A 21,113-nucleotide genomic window follows, 5' to 3' on the forward strand; every position below is an offset into this window, starting at 1 on the left:
AGTACAAGCTTCCTTCCTGAGCACTTATTCCATAAATCCTCCAAAAACATCCTGTGGGTCAAGTCAAATTGCTTCTATTCCCCCTGGAAATGGATGATGTGCTGTAAAAATGAGAAAGAATTCCCAAGAGGAATGAAACAGAAAGCAATGAATCTTGCTAAAGACAGAAACACAAAGGCAGCACCTGGCTCTGCCTGCTGTGTTCAGATCCTGTGGGACTGCGTCATATTGGTGGGGTCACCCACAGCTCTTGGCTCCTTTCTCTGAGGGAAAAGCTGCCCATTCCCACTCCCTGACAGTCCCTATTCTTCGTCACAGGATCATTTGACTTCAAACTGATTTAGATGGCAGGCCAGAAAGTCCAGGATGCCCACTGCCAGCCCTGTACGCATATTACTCGGCTCATGCAATGAATCTCGTTGCATGTGTCTAGGAAACTGGGCCATGCATTGTACTTCCCAGGCTACTTTGATTATGCAGCAGTGCATTACTTGGGTAGGAACACTTTCCTGGATGAGGATGTGACAGAGAATAACAGAAAATGCTGCTTTTGCTTCATTACAGATGAGCAGCTGTGATCCTCATGCATAAATGAGGGAGAATGGGAGCAACTGCCTGGTCTGGTTCTCCCAGTCTCCTCGGAAACTTTTCCAGGGTCCCATCTTGGAAGGCCTGAGAAAAGCAAAGTATTCCACAGAGATGCAACACTGCAGCTCATCTGTGCCCAGTCAGTTGTGACTTTACTCCCCGCAGCCACTCTCTTCTGTCTTTTACAGTTCCTCACACAGCCTGGCTAAATCAATCAGCACACCCCATTCCCTATCTCTATGGCTGCGTTATCTTGCACCTGCAGTTTATCTTAACTCCCAACAAACTTGCACTCTTGTCTTAGCAGAAAACGTTGGTGAACTCCTGAAGGGCAGAAAAAGAGTTGTTTGCTAGGGCAATAAAACTGGAGGAACTGTTAGTGCTGTAAGGAAGCATCGGGGGAGTACACCATGGCTTGCAAGGGTCTAGCGTTTACTCTAAATGCACAGAGGATAAGAGGGAGGCAATGCAAGCACAGTGCAGGAGAACAGCAGACATCATACTAATCACCTGAAAGGCAGGTTAGAGGACAATAAGGCATGCCCAGGGAAGCCCCCTCCCTTTGTTTTACTGAACTCCAGAGTCACACTGAGCTGCTTGGCACTAAAGCTCATCTACATATCAAAATACACAATTACCCACATTCTGAATACCAACTGGCATTTACAACATCTTTTCATAATAGTCTATCTGAGGGACAGAATACTAACATTTATGTCTCAACCATTCAACATTTTGAATGAATTAAACCAGCAAAATGTATATCTGGCTGTCACTGTTTTGTATATGTTTGCCCCCTTCTTCTACAACCCTTAATTCCCTGCTGTGCTAAATATTTATACCTATATTACAAAGATCATTCTAATAGATATTTACCATTCCAAAGCAGAGGATGTTTTACATTTTCAATCAACCACATTGAAAGAACACTATATAGCAACAAAGTACCAGTTCAATGAGATAAAGTGACTAAAACCACAGTACAAATCTCAGAGCAGTACCCGATTAACGAACATACATTCTCATAGGTTTAGTTATTAAAATGCTCCTTCCTTACTAACGCTAAGGTATCCTCCACTTTATTCCTTCTCATTCATTAATCCTCTGATCTCACCTGTGAAGTAGTAAATAGAATACACCTACTCAAAAAGACATCTAGAATATATTTTTTTGCTATTTTCATTATGCATCCTTTCTAGCATTAAAAAGGTCTTGTGCTCTTACCTGTGGGAAGGAGTGTCTTGGCTAGAGATTTTAAAAAATACAGGAAGGAACGAGATGACTCATGTTACCACTGAAGTAGGAGGAGCAATTCTGCACTACTGAGAAAATGATAAGAAATGCCTTTCACCTGTTGGTGAACTCAAGAAGTCTGATAGAAGATGATAGGTAAATATGAGAGACTTATTTGGGGGGTGTATTGGGTGTCTGTGGCCATGTTTTGGGAGCAGGGGGGTTGCAAGGGTGGCCTCTGTGGTAAAAAGTGAGGGGCTGCTCCCATGTTGGACACAGCTGATTCAAGCCGGCGGCAAAATGGACCTGCCCCAGGCCAAAGCTGAGCCAATCAGTGAAGCTAGTGGCACCTCTGAGAAGACCTGTTTATGACAGGGCAAAATGCAGCACGACAGTAAGGAAAAAATGTGACAGAAACAATCCTGCCAACACCAAGGTCAGAGAAGGAGGAGGGGGAGGAGGTGGTCCAGGTGCCAGAGCAGAAATTCTCCTGCAGCCTATGGGGAGTGGTGGAGCAGGTACCCACACTGGACCCGTGGAGGTCCCTATACTGCAGCAGAGTGGATATTCTCTGAAGGAAACTGCAGCCTGTGGAGAGCCCATGCGGGAGCAGGTTTCCCACGCTGGAGCAGGGGAAAGTGTGAGGAGGAAGGTCTGGCAGAGGGGAACCATTATGGACTGACCACAACCCCCCATTCTCTGTCCCACTGTGCCACTTGGGGTGGGGGAAGGTAGAGGAGTCAGGAGTGAAGGAGTGAAGTTGAGCCTGGGAGAAAGGAGCATGGCGAGAAGGTGTTTTAGGTTTTGTCTTTCTTTCTTACTATCCAAATCTATTCTAAGTAGCAGTAAATTAAATTAATTTTCCCCAAGTTGAGTCTGTTTTTCTCATGGTGTTATCAGACTTGACCATCTGGAGAAAGACTCTGAAGGGATGAAAAAGACCAGGAGGCAGGTTCTTCCATGGATTTTGGAGACTCCTTTGACTAGCGATTGTGTAAAGACCCATGCATGGTGGGAGGCATCCTGTTACTGTTTTCCATGAGCCTGCTCCATGCCATCCACCCAGATCAAAGCATTTGTGGGGTATAAGAGGTTTGCTACACACTACAGGCTGCCCTTTTCTCATAATCAACTCTCTGGTCTTGCTGATCACGCAAAAGTTTGCCTACATGCTGCCATCACACTGGTAATGACATGGTATTCCTTGGATTGAAACCACTCTGCATTCTCTAAGCTCCGTTCACTGGTGTAAATCTGTTCATTACCCTTCTATTCTGGGACCAACCTTTTGCCTGATGCACCCTGTTCAGGAAGGGAACACATCCATTGGACACCTGAATCCCGTTGAGCAGGCTCCTTGCTGCCCCACTGGAAAATCAGGATGCATTGGGCAAAGGTGATAACTTCAAGGTGACCGGCTCAGCTGGAGATTTCTACTGGACAGACACACTGAATAAAGCCCAAGTTGAGGGCACCTAAACTGAAGCAAATCTATATCAGTCTACATTCATGTATAACTCGTATATTAATTATCATATACTCATTATCATATACTCCTCATGTATTAACTCATATAACAACCTCTTTTGGTCTGCTGAAAAGTTGATAACCATTCTGCTCTGTCGCTCCTGCCTCCTCACACATCTCTCCTGCTCAGCATGGGTCCTCTCCATGGGCTACAGTCCTTCAGGATCAATCTGCTCTAGCATGGGTCGTCCATGGGCTTCAGTTCCTGTCAGGAGAATCTACACCAGGGTGGGCTCTCCACAGGCTGCAGTTCTTCAGGATAAACCTGCTCCAGTGTGGGCTCTCCAGGGATCGCAGCTCCTTCAGGGAATATCCACCTGCTCCAGGGTTGGGTTCTCCATGGGCTGCAGTGTGAATACCTGCGCCAGCATGATGTCTCCGCAGAATGCAGGGAAATACCTGCTCCATCATGGATTCTTCCAAAATTTCTGTGGGCCGCAGGGCAGTCTCTGCTCTGGAGCCCAGAGCCTTCTTCTCACAGAGGCCACCCCTGCAGCCTCCCCGCCTCCAGCTAAAAAAACCTTGCCATGTAAACTCGAAACAATTTCTAACTGGAATTTGACCATTTTGACGCAAACAGCTCTGAATATTTTTCAAGCCAAATAGTTCAGAGACTGCAAAAAAGTTTTATTCTCCCCTCAGGCAGCCAAAATTTAACCAAGGCAGCTGTGAAAACAGGAAATAAAATGAAAAGAAAGTGCAGATGGTATTAAGATCAGTTTGCGTACCATTTATTATAAAGGTTTTGTGTAACTTTTTCATGCATGGTGAGACCTTTAGGAATTGAGTCACAGGAGGTCAGAAGAGGAGGAGGTGCTCCGTGAGCAGGCACCTCCCCGAAGGGATTGCAGCTCACGCTGGAGCAGGTACACCTCTGAAGGGAGTGCAGCCCATGGAGGACCCACACTGGAGCATAGGAAAAGAGTGAGAAGGAAAGAGTGGTAAAGAGAAACCACTATGTCATGACTCCAACCCCTTGCACTGCTTGTTGCCCAACTGGAGAGACTGAGTGTAACCTTTGGTGATAGAAACCTTTGGTGAGGGGAGAGGTGTCTGGAGTTGAGCCTGGGTGTGAAGCTGAGCCTGGGAAAGGGTGAAGGGTGATTGAAATGTTTGTCTTTTTTTGATTTCCCAATACCCAAACCAGTAATTGAATCCTTCTGCCAATTGGTAGTAAACTAAGTTAAATTCCCAAGTCTAATCTCTTTTGCCCGTGACAGCAATTGGTAAGTGATTTCTTGGGGGAGTAGGGAGCGAGCATCTCTGCTGGGGCTTGGCTGGTAGCCAGGGTCAACCCACCACAGTGATGCAGACAGATGAGGTATGCTCAGTACCCTGCCAAATGTTAGCACACTCTTGGAAAACACAATCTCTCTTTTAACTCCTTTTCCTACCTTGAATTTTCCAAGGAGCTTAAAATTGAAAAGAAAAGTTTTCAAAACAACGCTCTCTTCCTTCAAAATACCTTTATTTCATTTCTTGATACAAGAATGGTAGCAGTTGGCTTGCCTAACTTTAGGGATGGCATTCAACCTAACATAAACACAGAACATGGAGTATGAGTCATGTTGCCTAGAGGAGAAGGAAAGACAGGCTATATAACATCACCTAAATTACAATTCTGTCTTCAAGCAACTGAAACCATTGCTGTACTGATAAGACTTTCATGGCCTGTAATGGGAATTCAGACTCCTGCCTAGGTTTTTCTGAATCGGATCCCAATCTTCTTTCGACTAGCTGATTCTTTTTTCCTTTCTCATTTTTTCCCCCTGTTTCAGCTTCAGGTTTCTTCTTATTTAATTTTACATTACTGATGTCTGGGAAGTAACTTTTCCCTTCTTCTTTCCACTGAACTGTCTTTCCCTAATCGATTAGATCTCACAGTCATATTTCAAGAAGCTTTAATGGGACAGGGGTTAAGACTGGGCGGATAAGAGGTGTGAGCGTCCCTTCCCTTTTGGATAGAAATGGGTAAAACATTTCTGCAGGTTCCTTTCCAAGCCTTAGAGGCATTCTCACCATGATGCCCATCTGCTCTGCGTCATAAAAGTTCACTTGCCCTTCCTCCAAGTCCAGCAGCACACCGATCACTGAATTACCCATCTGCTGCTTCGCAATCCTGTGGTCTCCTTTGCTAGAGAAAATCTCTCCCTGGGACCTGTGCAGAGCCCAGAAGTCCTCCCCGGGAAGGGTCCCTTCCTCCTCCTCTCTCCCTTTCTCCCTCAACACCCCCAGCACCCAGTCCTGCTGCTGGCCCACCTCCACCTCCCAGTAGTGTTTCCCAGCTGCAAACCCTTCCTTCCCCAGCAGGACAGGGACTGTGGAGGGAGCGTTTGGGCCAGCAGGTTCAGACGTGTTGCTCTCCACATCTGGAGTCCCTGGCACCTGCAGCTCCAGGACTCGGCAGTCAGGATCCACAGTAATGGGAACTGGAGGGGAAAACGAGAATCATCCGATGAGCAGAGTGGCCCAGGGACCTCTCTCCCCATGGGGCTATGTGTTGACGTGTTTGAGGGTCTGAGTGGTCCTGGTGCGATTCAACAAAGAATTTAAGCATTCCCCAGAACAGGGCATGCAATCACTGATTGATGCACCTCAGAGCTGTCACAGCCATGTCCCCTTTCAGGGCGCAAGTCCACACGCTGTGCCATAAATCTCTTTTTCTCTTTTCCATACAGCCATCCATCCTCTCCAGAATTGTGTCCACATCCCACCCCACAGCTCGACACCTTTCAGCAACTCCTTCTCTCAGTCTTCCCAACAGCCACATCCCAGCTTCATTAGCCTGTTAACCAAGCCAGGCATATTCCTGTGACTCCAGCTAGTCGGTCTATCTCCAACATCATGGCATTGTCATTTCAGGGTGGCTTGGACAGATGGCCACTGCATTTTCACACCCTTCCTCCTGCCAGCTTGCCTGCGCAGCTCCGGGCTTCCCAGAAATCTACAGAAAGGAAAGAGAGCAGTGTTTTATGAATCCATTGGGCAGCCAGACACTTATCAACCTACAGTATTTCTGTCTATCGATGTGCAATTATTGTCATTACTGTGATTCTGCCCCGGGGTTGACTTTACTTAATGCACCAGTACATATAACAAAAAAAATAAAACTTTTAAACCACTTACCTATCTCAGCTTCTAATGTCTCTGAAAGAGAAAGATGTTCTAGTTATTAACACTTAATTTGTGAGGGTTTTTTCAATGTCGGACAACACCTAACAATAGAAGCTCAAGCAATGACATGAGTCAGTCTGCTGATTTTTTTTTAATTTGTGTGGTTTAAACTTTTGAGACTTTGTTGCAAGGTGAGGCACACAAACTGGGTCTCTCAAGAAGGTCTGAATTTCTTTACATTTGGCAAGCATTTTAGAGGACATTAGGTCAGCCAGTTGGGCTATGTGGAGGAAATCTGTTTCTCGGCTGTCATCGTAATGGTTCAGGCGGACGTGATTTGTAAGAAAAAAACACATGATGCAACAGAGTTTTCTGTAGTTTTGGTGTAGTTTTTCGGTAAGAAAAACTCCCAATAAGGAAGATTATTCATTATTCATAGAAGACTTCCAGAGAGGTCTTATAGCAGCTGTGTGACAAATTTCTTGAAGGAGAAAATTGAACCTCACTGTGAGGAGATATTTACATTGGCTTCACCCTCACAGAAGACCTATCTGAACACTTGCTTTATTTTTTATGAGGTTTGTAAAAATGTAAGATTTATACAAGGTGTTTTCTTACCAAGGATGTTTCTCTTTTGCAATATTTCTGTAAAAGAATAATAAGTGACATGAAAACTCGAGGAGATAACGATCAAAAGGTGAGATCTGAAGGAAATAATTCTATCCCTGTGCAAATTCTCAAATGATTTTTTCCCTTAAAAATTGCCATGTGAAAACTTGTCAACTTAAATTCTTAAAAGCATATGTTGTTGATAAAGGTCAGGTGTAAATTAACACAGCTATACTGCACTGTTCCTATGCTCTAGAGTTATGGCACTCTTTTTTTTCTTTTTCTGACCCTTCTTCCCTTAGTTGTACACCTCCAGTGCTGTCTGAAGTGGTGTGCCCTGGGTGGGAAACCTCATGGCATCTCAGCAGAATCTAGGTATCCTACTATAAATAGCTGAATTTCAACCCAAATGAACACAGTCAGAATAGCTTGGTATGCAGGCTTAGGTGACCAAATGCAGGTGTCTATTTTTGAGTTCTCTAGGTGCCGTTAGCAATATTGCTAATCAATATTGATGGCACTGATAGTATCCTCCTTATTGTGGCATAAGTTGCCCAATGTTATTTGTCTACTGCCTATTCATAGGCACAAGCTGTGTAATGTTATTTGAGATGCCCTAAAGTCTCCTCCCTGGCATTGAGGTGGCCTACTCATCCAAAAGGAGTTGACCTCCAGGAGGGTCTTCGCTGTATGTGTCCTCTCCAGGTGGGTATCTGAGTTGAGGGATGAAGCAGGAAGACAGGGGGAAGCATGACATGGCATTTTCCTTAGTGCTCATTTTGTATGTAACTAAACATCCAAGCCAATATTCCTCAGGGTACAGTCCGAGCCGTACATTTTTGGCTTTGTGATGCTGGTTACAGCTGTTTGAATAATTTGACCAGAAAGTAAAAAACGAACAGGAGCAGTAGGTCAGAGCTTCAAGAAATCTCACTACAGTCAGCAAGACTCCAGGCAGAGAGATTACACAGGAGCAGAAAAGTATCACAAGCTTCTTAGAAGTAGAGCCACAATAAGTAATATTTTTCAGCAGTGACTAAAAATGAAATAGAAGTAACAGCCATTTGAATAAAGGCAAGCTGCTATGCTTTTTTATGAAGTAGCTTATTTTTTTTCTCTCTTACATACCTGCTTCTCCGTCTATTTTCTTGTGTATTTCTAAGATGATCAACAAACAAAACAAAAAAAGGAAGAAAAAAAAAAACCATTATTGGCTGGCCAGTTGGTTTAATTTACAAGTTTAAAATGATGAGACAAGCTTTTAAATTATTTCGTTGTCCTCAATTACTAAAGCTCCAACAAGTTATTTGAAAATGGATCATTTTTTAATTTATAATCAAACTTGAAAGCAGGTCACAAAAATGTTTTCTAAAGGGAACAGACGCATCCAGAAGTACTTCATATGAAAATCTACATCTCATTTGCTCTTTTGGGGTTGTAAATAGTATGCACCGTAGAAGTACTAAAAGGAACAGTAGAAGTGTGTCCTTACCTAGTTTTGCCTCCAAGCATACTTTTTCTGCAAGAAATTATACATGGTTATTAATAATGTATAAGTTTCTGTTTCTCTTAGCTGACTACAAAGACAAGACCCTCAGGAACACCCAGAGACTTCTATCACTTTAGAAACTTAAATTGAATCTCACTGGTAAGTTGAAAGGCCAAAATGAGATAACGGAGTTCCTCTAGACTATGTCTTGTTTACTGTTATCATTATTTTACAAGAAATGTACGCTGATGACACACAGAATTTGCAGAAATTGCAGCAGAAATTGTTACTTGTTTCTTCAGGCTAGACTGGATTGAGAGGATCAGAGATGAGCGTTTGATGAGCTTGATGAGAGCATCAGAGTCAAAGCCACGGGGTGCAATTTAGCAGTGAACAGTTCAAGGCTCGTTATTTAAATCTTTTTTTCTCTAATAATCTTGGGAATTATTAGCAGGTGAAAACAGAGGAGGCAAAAGATCAGAATACATGGATTACTGTGATCCAGCCGTGCAAAAAATGGAGCATAAACCTGGCATAGAACAATGGCATTTTCAGAGCAATTACAGCATTGATATGGTTGTACCTCAAGATATTAGTGCAGTCATACTAGATCACGGTGTATCAGTCTGTTCACCATCTTGCAAGCATCAGAGGATTACCCTGAGTGATGTACTCTACTTCAGGCTACCTATGGAGGGGTCAATACTTTTTAATTATAAAGGACAATGTGACCAATTGCCATCAAATCCTTTATGCCAATAAGGAATGCTGCTTTGGAGATTCATGTCCAAGAAATCAAAAGGCCCTAGAACAGTGTGTTTGATTTTATGTTTTCAAGATATCCTCACAGTTTTCAAGGAGCATTTACCTTTTACCATGTTCTCCCTCAAGTTTACTGGAAAAAAAAATATTGCAATATTAATTATTGACTCTCTCAAAAGAATAAAGCATAAATTATACCAGTCAAAGCATCTGGAAAGCTAGTTGGAAGTTGAACCCATCAGTTCTGTAGAAAAATTAAGCCATTTTAACAGAGGGTTATGGAAATACCAGAAGACCTTAGAAATACCCAAAGAAAAAAGAGCTACTGGAACAGCAACCAATTTAGTGAAGAAGCCCCTCTACAACCTCACATCTGGAGAAATGATAGAGGCAAGGAGAACTTCCACGTGCAAGTAGGTAAGCAGACAAAAAAAGTTTGTATTGGATTCACCAGCTGATGCTGACATTGATAGGACAAGGGGTAATGGCTTTAAACTGAAAGAGCGTGGATTTAGATTAGATGTAAGGAAAAAAATTCTTCACTGTGGGGGTGGTGAGGCACTGGAACAGGTTGCCCAGAGAAGTTGTGGATGCTCCATCCCTGGCAGTGTTCAAGGCCAGGTTGGATGGGGTTTTGACCAGCCTGGTCTAGTGGAAGGTGTCCCTGCCCGTGGCAGCAGGGGTTGGACTTTAAGTTCCCTTCCAACCCAAACCATTTGATGATTCTATGGTTTCAGTATATGTATATTCTTGTCTTGAGGAAGAGTGAGCTCTGGAGCAATACAAGCCACTGACTGTATTGTTGTATTGGAGTCCATACAGCAGGAGAGTACCCCAACTTGTCTGTGCTGACAAGAAGATCTGCCTAGGAGTGTAAGAAGCAAAGCTCCCTGATTAAGCAGCAGTGGTAGTACACAGAGCTGAGCAGGGTCCAAATATCCCCACTTCAGCATGGTGCTCTGAAAAACTGAAATACTTAAATGTTGATCATGCCTGCATTATTATCACACCTATAATACTGCTTCTAAGACTGTTGCTGGCTCAGAAGCATAAACTTTTCTCCTCAAATATGTTCGTGTGGGTTTATATTTAGCTGCTTCACTACTCACCTGCTTTACGGCATTGTGTATAACTACCTGGAAAAACAAAGAAACTTTTTTAATTTTTGTTTTTATTTTTTAAACAAGATGTGTATTGAGAATATTGAAGTAAAACCTCAAACTTTCTCATTTTAAAATGAATTTTTTTCAAAAATCCACTATTCTAAAAGCTAAAATCATATTCTGTGTCTGTAAATATCTGTGATCATACAAAATGGCATCTCATAGAAGTGACCTCCCTGTAAAAGATTCTCTGTGCATTCACACACATGCAACCCCCCACCCTACTCTACATTTAACTATATGTTTGTTAATTTTGTCTCTCTCCCCCTCATTCCCATATGTTTGTTTCTGAATCTGTTACTTAAGTTTTCATTAACTGTGGTTTGCATTGTAGGTTAAAACTTGCATATCAACTGTTGTAGGTGGAAATACTTACTGTGTAGTTTATAACCGATAGCAGCAATAACAGCTATATTAAGAAATAAAATTACAAGGAACGTCATCATCCAAGGTGAAGTGGAAGGAAAGAAGACATCTGTAAAATATAAATGGTGTTACTTTCACTGCATGTTTGTGAAACAGCTATGACAGGCTCCAGCGGCCAAAGCATATGCATCCAGCGCCATTTTATTTGCTGTACTGTAGCCTTTACAGTCTCCTCCTGCCACCCCTAAAGGTTGCAGGTCTCCCTTCAAATCCAAAACATCCAAAGTTCTGCTCTGCCAGCTATACCAGGCCATCGGAGATAGTATCAGATGCCTATGTGCAGGCAATCAAACTGGGCTCCTGCACTGCATACACCCATACTCCAACTGCCACGGGTAGAGGCATGTTTGGAGAAGGTACCTCTTTATGAGGGAGATGTGCTGAGAAGCCCATCTCCGATGCCAGTATTTGCACTGTTGAGCCACATGATGAAGTTTTCAGCAAAGCACAACTGTCCTCAGTGGCATTTCAGATTGGAAAAAAGGATCCAATTCCCCTTTTGGATTCCCCTTTTGGATTCCCCTTTTGAAATCAAATTGCCTACTTTCCAGACTAGGAATCCATCTAGAGGGAGGCACACACTGAAGCTCAGAGTAATCACGGTGGTGTTAGGGAGAGAGAAGGGGATGGGAACGGACATTCAGCATTTCCTATTGGCATACTCCAGCCGTCTCAGGTCATTGTGCTTGGTATCCTGGCAGCATCATAGGGCCTTTGTTAACCCCATTGGCACTTCTAAATCCTTCCCTCTCCAAACTGGCACAGTGCTCTCAGGTGGCAGCTAACGAGAGCCCTGCATTAGTATTTATAGCTAAGTTGTATCTTGGAAGTAACAAGTGATCTAAGACACAAAGATGGACTTCTTATCATGTTATCCATCTAAACACTAGTCATGTTTGTGCTTGCGCTGGGTGTCCAGGATCACCCCAGGGGCAGTGGAGAGACAACGCACAGCAGCCTACCAAGCGGACCTGACAGTGATTGATCCTGGAGGTCACTCACCTGAAATCAGGACTCGGGATTCACATGTTGCATTGAGTAGGTTATTGACTACCCTGCAGGAGACTTCCTTGTCAGATCCTGGTTCGAGAATCATGGAACTTACAACATCAAAAACGCCTGAAGATGTCTTTGTGCTTTGGGTGGTCACTTCCTCCTTCCGTGTCTGTCCTTTGCTATTCAGCCAAACTACTTTGGGCTCTGGCAACCATCCCTGTGACTTGCAGGTGAGGCCAATGCCCTGACCCACAGGACCATCCAGGAAAACTGAAGACTCATCACCTTTAGCTATAGAACAGCAAACAAACAAGCTCCAACAAACAGGAGACAAGATATTCTCACACCAAACAGTACACGGTGGGAAGGTCTTCCCCAGATTTATCTATAAACACAGTGTGTAAATTCATCAGATTTGAAAATTTAGTTCTCATTAAATTGCTGGTAAACAGCTCTTCCTGTGTTACATTAAAATGGGGCATTTGCACGTAACTTCCCTTTTAGAGTCTTAATAGAGACAGATCTTTGGACTGATTTTTGTTATCTCCATGAACAACTGGAATTAAAATAAAGTAGCATTGCACTGAATGGAAATTTGTTGGTAAAACAAAGTTGGACGACACCATGAATAGATGAAAATTAGAATACTGGACCGAAAATGAGATGATGTATAGGGCAAGAGCAGAAGAAACTGGTTGCAGTACCAAATGCAGCTTTGGTTGCTTCACCTCTGCAAAACCAGACTTGTCTTACTGTAGGATTCATCTCTCTCCAACATTTAAATGTTTTAAAGCTAAGGTGTTGCCTACGCTCCCTCTGCAAGACATGGTAAAAAGACCTCTATGACTGTTCAGAGTCTGCTGGAGACAGAGGTAGCCTAACCTATAGCAGAGGCTGATCTTTCACATGGCTAAGAGCAAGTCAGACGAATCCAGCCCATTGGTACCCCATAGACCTTTCTGATGTTATACAACTGGACAGAGGAAGAAGCAGCAAATGCCTGCCATTCCACTTACCTGCCACATCCAGGTCAACCACTGCTTCATCATACCAATTCTCAAAAAAGACACTGCAGGTGTATTTGCCTTTGTCTGAGAGCGTGACATTTTTCAGGTGAAGAGACACATCTCCCTTATTAAATTCAGACCAAAAAATATTTGTCCTGCCCTGGTATGTCTCATCCTCATAAACTGGTTTGTCTGCGTTTTTTCCACCATAAGTGATCACATCAATTTTTTTGGAGTGTCCAGTAAACACCCACTGAACAAGTAGTCTCTCGGGGATTATCTTAATATTCAGCTGACAGGGCAGGATGACTCCTTTTCCAATGACTCCAATGACAGGCTTGTCAGGAGTAATAATTATATACTGGCCTGCAAGAAAATATAGATGTAAATCTTACCTGTCATAGAATCATAGAATAATAGAACAGTTTGGATTGGAAGGGACCTTTCAAGGTCATCTAGTCCACCCCCCTTGCAATGAGCAGGGACATCTTCAACTAGATCAGGTTGCTCAGACCCCCGTCCAACCTGACCGTCAATGTTTCCAGGGATGGGGCAGCTACCACCTCTACCAGGCGGAGACTGATGGGACAACAGGACTGGAGAGGAAGAAACCCTGTGACAGTGATCGCATCACATCTCTGTAGGTCCATATGAGCATATACAAGCACAGTTTTGTAACTGAAGGCCCCTGCCATCCTCTGCCATCCTTCACCACTACCACTTATCCTAAGAACATAGCGTAACTTCAGGCAGATGCTGCTGAAAATACTGAGCTCAGTCTGTAGACTGGTTCAGAGATAGAAATGCCATGTCTATCATGCAGAAAGGCTAGCTCACTTTGTAAAGCTGGAGCTCACAAAGGCAGGATTTCACCTACCTAATTTCAGATGTCCATAGTCTTTTCACTGGGACAGCCGCTTCCAGGGATGAAACACACCACAGGAAGTGTATTTCATTTCAAATGCAGGCAACTTGTTGCAAAATGGCCGTTAGTGAAAAAGGACAAGCTTAGTGTTGAGGTTTAACAGCAAAAATAGTAATGGCCCTTTCCTGAGCTTATTTTGCCCTTCAGTTCAGTACTCTACAGTGGGAGATCCAAAAAGAAACCTAGGTTTTCTCAGCATGGCAAAGTGACAGGGTCAGCCAAGCTGAAAAATGACTCCAAAACAGAGAAAGGAAGCTCCCTGAAAAACAGTTATGGGGGGCCTGTGAATCTATAACCCCATGTTGAAGGTTTAAGTGAGTCTTTAGTATTGCCTAGGCCTTCTGCCATCTGCATGATTGAAGTGTATTAAGATTTCATATAATGCTACTGTTTCATTCTGGCTTCAGAAAATGAGTGGAGGGAATGGTGGGTGTATATATATGTATAAAAATATGTGTATCTAGATCTATTTTCTATATATATATAAAATCAGGTAATGATACAAATATGTTGCAAATAAAACATGTATTGCCAACCCCCACCCCCCCCAATATCTACACTTCTTTTTTTCCTTCTATATCTATCCACTAGCTCTGGAAATTAGGTATCTTTTTAAATCAAATTGTGATTAGAACAGAACCTAGATTTACCTGTGACCAAATGAATTATCTGCAGGAAAAGAATGATGTGAAGAGTTGTCGCCTGCTGGAATTTGGAACCCATTGCCTTGCAGTTTTGTCAGACATCAATAAGCAAAACTTCTGGGGCCAGTCTTACCAGATTCCCGTCATCTTTTCAAGCACAGAACAGAGAATGGGAAGAGCGAATCAAACTAGAGCCATATGTTTCTCTATATACTGCTGTATATGGAGTGACACAAGGACAAATCTGCAGAGGTGTTTAGGTACCTTCGAGTAAAATTAGGAAAATGACAGAATAAGCTGTTTTTAACGAAAGTCAGTCAATTAAGTTGTGATTCTAAGACTTACACTTGGCCATCAGAGAAAAGAGAAGTATTTCTGAGAGACTTAGAACAGTATATTGGGTCTTAAGGGCCCCTCACAGGCCTGGTCCCCAAGCATCCATGAGACACTCAGTGTTCAGGAAACTTGTAGCCAGGATAGCAACATTTTTCTAGATGACATGAGGCTAAATCTAAACCCAGTAGGATGTGTCTAACTTCAGACAGGTGAGACCCTGAGGCAGACAGAAGTCTTTAAAAAGCTCCTTTATTTCCAGGTTCTGCTAGAAAGCATCTACTGTGCACTGAAACTCCATATGTTGTTTCTCTTACTCATACTTGCTTGGTCAAAACTTCTGTTGGTGGTGGTGGTTGGAGGAAGGAGCTAGGATTTCTAGAAAGGATCTTCAAAAATGCCCAAAGACAAAAAAAAAAATCTACATCATTTCTGTTTTGAGTAAAATGCTTACATGCTTCTAACATTAGCAGATGCACGTGCCATTTGAAACCATGGATTCAACTTGGGAAATTCCTGACCTAAGTAACAGACATTGGCATGTCAAATGATTATTCCAGGCCCACATCAGTCAGTACGAGCAGCAATGGGTGAAATTCACCTGCTGTATATGAGTTAAGTAAGTACGTTCGGATACTTGGAGAGAAATACGTACGTAAGGTGAAGCGACCTATCGATTGCTGTAATCACAAAGAAAGTCAGAGAGGATACACTGGCATGCAGATTCTAGGGGTGTAAATTTAGGCACACAGAATCTCACCCAATGTTTCAACAGGTTTTTTTAGTATAAAATGTAAGCACTTCCCTCCACCCAGAGCTTTCCATGTGACCGCTGAAAAAAATTAGACGGACCTAGACTACTCATGTCACGAAACTCAACATGGGAAGAGACTGGTTTCCTTAGAGCCCAGCAGCATTTCTGTTCATATGCAAGGTCTACAGAACACACTCGATGCTCACTTCCTTGTGGAGGCTAACCCACATGCGTCTTTGCTTTCCTAACAAAGGAGAAGCATGAAGCAGTAAAGAGTCAAAAAGGAAGCTAGGGATTGTGAGTACAGAATACCAAGCCCATTGTCATAATCTGCACTCATTCATTGCTATTTCTGTTGAAAAATTAACTGTTTACCCAAATGCAAAGTTAGCTTTTCTAAGATCTAGAGTGAAAGAAGGAAAAATAAAAAGGATTAAAAACTGCAGCAAAGCTACAGAGCATTTTCTGTCTTGCTTTTGATGTAGTTCTGTTTCACACTCCTCCAAATAAAGCTAAAAGCTCTCAGACACAGGCCAAATATTATTTTTTAAAAAAGGAAAGGCAGAAAATAAATGCCACAGATTTGCACCACTCACCAGCTAGAAAATTTAGCCAAGATTTATTGCTTCCACATACATGAATGCAAAAACTGTTATCCTTTATACCGATTATCTTCAGAATAATTTTATACCTGCGTGATAATTCATTAATTAAGATTACCTACATCATGGTATATATAATAAGTCATATTGGTATATACCTACCAGACAAGCACATAACAAGTCTATATTTCTGACACAAAAAGAGTAAATAAATTTGCTTTCGTAAGTGCAAGTATGTTTCAGAATCAGCACATTGCAATCCTCAAGCCAACCCCATCCACCACAACAGTTTCAGCAAACTATCTCTTTCAAGCAATCTACCAAAAAAACAATTAGCATTTCAGTGACTAATTTCTTTAATAAAGGTTGCTAGCAGGTAGCATCTGATTCAAAATCAAAATCATAGATCTGACTCAGGCATTATGCACTCTTAAGCAAGCAGACTGTTTTATTCATTACAGTAAGGCAGTAAATAAAGAGAAACTTCAATGATCTCTAACAAGTTCATTAAAATGGCACCCACAAATGACTACCGTATTCGCACTGATCCAGGCAAGAGAGAAGCCTTTTTAATTCCAAACTGGAATCATTCCTGGGGGACTGTAAACAGCAAACCACCAGCTCAATATTCATCCAAACCCCTCCAAAAACCTAATCGTGCACAATTCTGTTTCAGGCAGACTTTAATTCCTTACCTGAATAGCAAGATCCAAAGTATCCATTTTAAATTCAGCATGGATTATGGAAGTAAGGAACCTTTGGCTTGTATTGCCTGAACACACACACTTTCCTTTTCCATATCTATAGAGGGGATAGACTTCACTAATTTCCTCACTAAAGCTTCCAAGTATTGAAAACTGAACTTTCACCATGAGCAATGTTTTGCCCTTGGGTGCAAGATTCCAGCCGATACCTGCAGATACCAACAACCTACAGCAGGAGATATCCAAAGGCTTGGTTTGCTTACACACCTAGATCCAAAGTACAGCAAGAGGATTATGTTTCAAATCCTTTGCAAGTCATTTTCTAGTATGGCTTTCAGACAATTAAATAAAACTGAGAAAAACAGTGTGAATGGGAGGCAGAGAAACCAAAATGGGGTGTTGCATGAGCCCATTACCCACTAGGATGATTTGAAGTTAGAAGTATGAATATACAAGACAGAGACCAGGTAGGAAAACACAGAAATTTTAAAATTGGGCAATTTAGAACTTTAAAGTGCAAGACCTTCTCATTCAATTACACCAGTTCGCTTTATGTGTTAGAAAGAGAGGAAGTTAAGATCTGTAGTGAGCGGGAAAATACCTTGATTTACAAGACTCAGTCCCTTCACAGAGAAAAAGACTAATGAGCATCTAAATGGGGCTCAATTCCTCTTCACTTAAAGGTGGGATGTATCCTGCATACAAAAGTGTTGTAGGCATGGGGCCACAACTAGATTTAAAACTCTAGGGTTTTTTATGGCCCCCCCAGGCAGGATCAATCATGTTGCAGAGCTGCCTGTCCCTCCTTTGACTGCAGAGGGAGAATAACCATCCAGCTGAGACCTGAAACTTCGTCTTCAAACAGCCAAGGTCACAGCAGCTTAATGGCACCCAGGGAATCCAGGACTGTGATTCCTTTAATCAAATATCGTAGTTTATGATACCATGAGATGAATCATAACTCAAACTCCACTGTCTTTCACAGTCTACAGGAAAGAAATGTTTGTTTCACGTGAAGGCTATCTCTGAAAATGCAGGCACCTCTCTCCACAGACATGGTATTCAGGACCATCCTGATAAATTAATGGAAAGCTAAATCTTGAAACGTTGAGGTGGGCTCCCATTATCAAGCTTCTGACCAAAACCTGCAGTTTTCTGATTATTGCTTTGTGCCTCACACACTACATCCTCAAAAATACGCCAGAAATGTTTTTAAAGTTACACATACACCATCTTTAAGCAACAGAGAGATGGAAACTTAGAAAGAGAGATTGCTTTCACTGGCTGTACTGTAAAAAAAAAGCTGTAAATGGCAACTTTTCTTCCTAAAGGGTAGCTCCTTTCCTGTGGAAAAGAAAGCACTGTTTTACTGCCTTATTAACTGAAGGGATTGGTTATTTGCTAATTATGCTCCAGTGTGCAGTTGCAGTTCTCTTACAAAACTAGCCAGCTCATATTTTGAGAAGCACTGCTAGATTAGGCTCATATTAGATGATACCAAAACAGCACTTTGTTACCTATCTCAGATAGCTTCTGATAAGTAACAATAAAATCTTCTCAGAAGTTACATGTTAGTTAGGCAGAAAAGACCTGCTGCCAGTACTGACACTATGGTGATCTCAGACAACCCTTCCTCCACCTGCATCCCTAACAAAGTTAATTCATGCTTTGTATGTGCCCATTTTCTAGATGGGATCACCACTCATGAGGGTGCAAGGTGGACCTGCAGAATTCTCCTCGTCAATCACGACTCCATCTAGGAAATGTCAAGATTCACATGAGAAAACATCACATTTTGCATTCTCGATGTAATCGTAGGCTCCATCACTCAGCAGGTTCATTTTTGAGCAATTTCCTCCGTGCTTTCTTCAGTTTTGTCTCTGGAAAGACCATCTTGCAAAACTGTTTCATGCTCGTTCAGAAGTCTCCTTTCCTATGTGACTGTAGGATCTAACACAAATGCACTAGTCCCAGATGTCATGGTGTAAAGAGAAAAGAAATATTTTTCTTTAGTTATCTTGGAGGGTGCTTGAGAGTAGGTCCAACTGAGTGTTCAGCAGAACTCAGCCTTGAGTGATGGGGACACTCTTTCTCTTTGTATCAAATGTGCCAGTGGAGGTTCCTAAGAGTTATTTTATTTTATTTTATTTTATTTTATTTTCCCAGACAGCATTTCAGCTAGCTCAAGAACTCCAGCTATGCAGTTACTACAGGGAAATAGATTGTGACTGTAGCCCTACTACATAGATTAATTCCCTTGGAATAGCACAAATACTTGACTGTCCCTAGACAAATAAGCAACTGTTTTCATAGCCCTTACAGAAACTTTGCAGCCCTGAGAAAATCCACTGCTCAATCAAATTCAGATCAAATTGATCAAATTAGCCTCAAAAGTTAGAAGTATAGAATCATAGAATGGTTTGGGATGGAAGGGGCCTTAAAGATCATCTCGTTCCAACCCCCCTTCCCCGGGCAGGGACACCTTCCACTAGACCAGGCTGGTCAAAGCCCCATCCAACCTGGCCTTGAACACTTCCAGGGAGGGGGCATCCACAACTTCTCTGGGCAACCGCCTTCCAGTGCCTCACCACCCTCATAGTGAAGAATTTCTTCCTTATATCTTATCTAAATCCATGCTCTTTCAGTTTAAAGCCATTACCCTTTGCCTTATCACTACGTGCCCTTGTAAAAAGTCCCTCTCCAGCTTTCTTGTAGGCTCCCTTTACATACTGGAAGGCTGCTAGAAGGTCTCCCCAGAGCCTTCTCTTCTCCAGGCTGAACAACCCCAACTCTCTCAACATGTCTTCATAGGAGAGGTTCTCCATCCCTCTGATCATCTTCATGGCCCTCGTCTGGACTTGCTCCTACAGGTCCATGTCCTTCTTATGTTGGGGGCCCCAGAGCTGGATGCTGTACTCCAGGTGGGGTCTCATGAGAGTGGAGTAGAGGGGCAGAATCACCTTCCTCGACCTACTGGTCAGGCTTCTTTTGATGCAGCCCAGGATATGGTTGGCTTTCTGGGCTGCAGACATACATTGCCAGGCCACATTGAGCTTCTCGTCAACCAACACCCCCACGTCCTTCTCCGCAGGCCTGCTCTCAATCCACTCATTCCAGCCTGTATTTTCTTTTGGGATTGCCCCGACCCATGTGCAGGACCTTGCACTTGACCTTGTTGATGTTCATGAAGTTTGCACGGGCCCACCTCTCAAGCCTGTCAAGGTCCCTCTGGATGGCATCCCTTCCCTCCACACAGCTTGGTGTCATCGTCAAACTTGCTAAGGGGGCACTCAATCCCACTGTCCATGTCGCCGACAAAGATGTTAAAGAGCACCAGTCCCAGTACCTACCCCTAAGGAATGCCACTCGTATGAAAGAGATGGGTACAGTTTTCCTTTGTAGTCTTTGTTTCCACAATCATGCCTTTGTTTCAAGAAATAAAAAAAATCTGGCAAAACACCTAATCAGTAGGTTTTGAATTTCCATGACAAAAAGAATGAAAAACAGGACAAGACACCCCCCTGCCACAAAAAAACCAAAACAAATCCAAATCCCCAAAACAACAAAAAAAACCCCAAAGCAAAACATAGCATTATACTGCCACACACAAAAGCTCTGGGACATCCCTTTTTCAAGAATCTTCAGTGCAATCTGGATATAGGAGAGACAGCAGTCTCCTGAGAGCACTAAATGCTTCTTCACAGGATGGCCAGGAGTCAGAAAAACTGAAGGATAAAAATGAGAGGGAAGTTGACTGAAATTGTCTTCTGATCTTCAACAGGACATAAAAAGAACAATATGGGGAAAAAATTGCAACACTACCAAGATCCAGATATATTTGCAAACAGAGGGAAACACCTGAGCATGCGATACAAAAGTACCCTGCTAAGTTATTCATGACATACTTGTAAGTCTTCCTGCAGTGATTTCTGGTTAAAAGCTGGTTGAACAGAGAATGATTTTGCACAGGAGGATGAGGAGGAACATCCCTACCTTTTTCCAGCTAGGAGTATAGAGAGATAAATTGGGAAGCAAGAAGCTATTTTGGCCTTGCAACATGCATCTTGGCAGCTACCTTTTCCCCAGTCATACTGTCCAATCCTCTCTAGCCCTATTGGATGTGGAAAATGCAATCACAAGCTTCAGTGGTAATAAAGATATGAGGACAAAGGTTCACCACAACCATATCCCACAAAGAAGTCTTAAGGTTCTTACTGTTCAGGTAAGAAATAATACT

At 42.6% G+C, this 21,113-nt stretch overlaps 1 protein-coding gene and 1 long non-coding RNA gene across 2 annotated transcripts; one reads left to right on the top strand and one right to left on the bottom strand.

Annotated features, from left to right (window-relative positions):
* Nucleotides 1-5,232: 5,232 nt before the first annotated feature.
* Nucleotides 5,233-14,562, bottom strand: LOC115337775 (butyrophilin subfamily 3 member A1-like). Its single transcript, XM_041121757.1, has 6 exons — nt 14,490-14,562; nt 12,924-13,280; nt 11,914-12,198; nt 10,862-10,960; nt 6,266-6,292; nt 5,233-5,777 (listed from the first exon to the last, which is right to left on the bottom strand). The coding sequence occupies exons 1-6, from the start codon at nt 14,560-14,562 to the stop codon at nt 5,233-5,235; spliced, it is 1,386 nt and encodes a 461-aa protein (XP_040977691.1).
* Nucleotides 6,954-9,843, top strand: LOC121233095. The gene is made up of 3 exons (XR_005931879.1): nt 6,954-7,040; nt 8,645-8,719; nt 9,012-9,843. It is a non-coding gene; the product is annotated as an uncharacterized LOC121233095 (long non-coding RNA).
* Nucleotides 14,563-21,113: the final 6,551 nt, after the last annotated feature.

Source organism: Aquila chrysaetos, unplaced genomic scaffold (assembly GCF_900496995.4).
Source record: "Aquila chrysaetos chrysaetos unplaced genomic scaffold, bAquChr1.4, whole genome shotgun sequence".
Lineage (NCBI taxonomy): Eukaryota > Metazoa > Chordata > Aves > Accipitriformes > Accipitridae > Aquila > Aquila chrysaetos.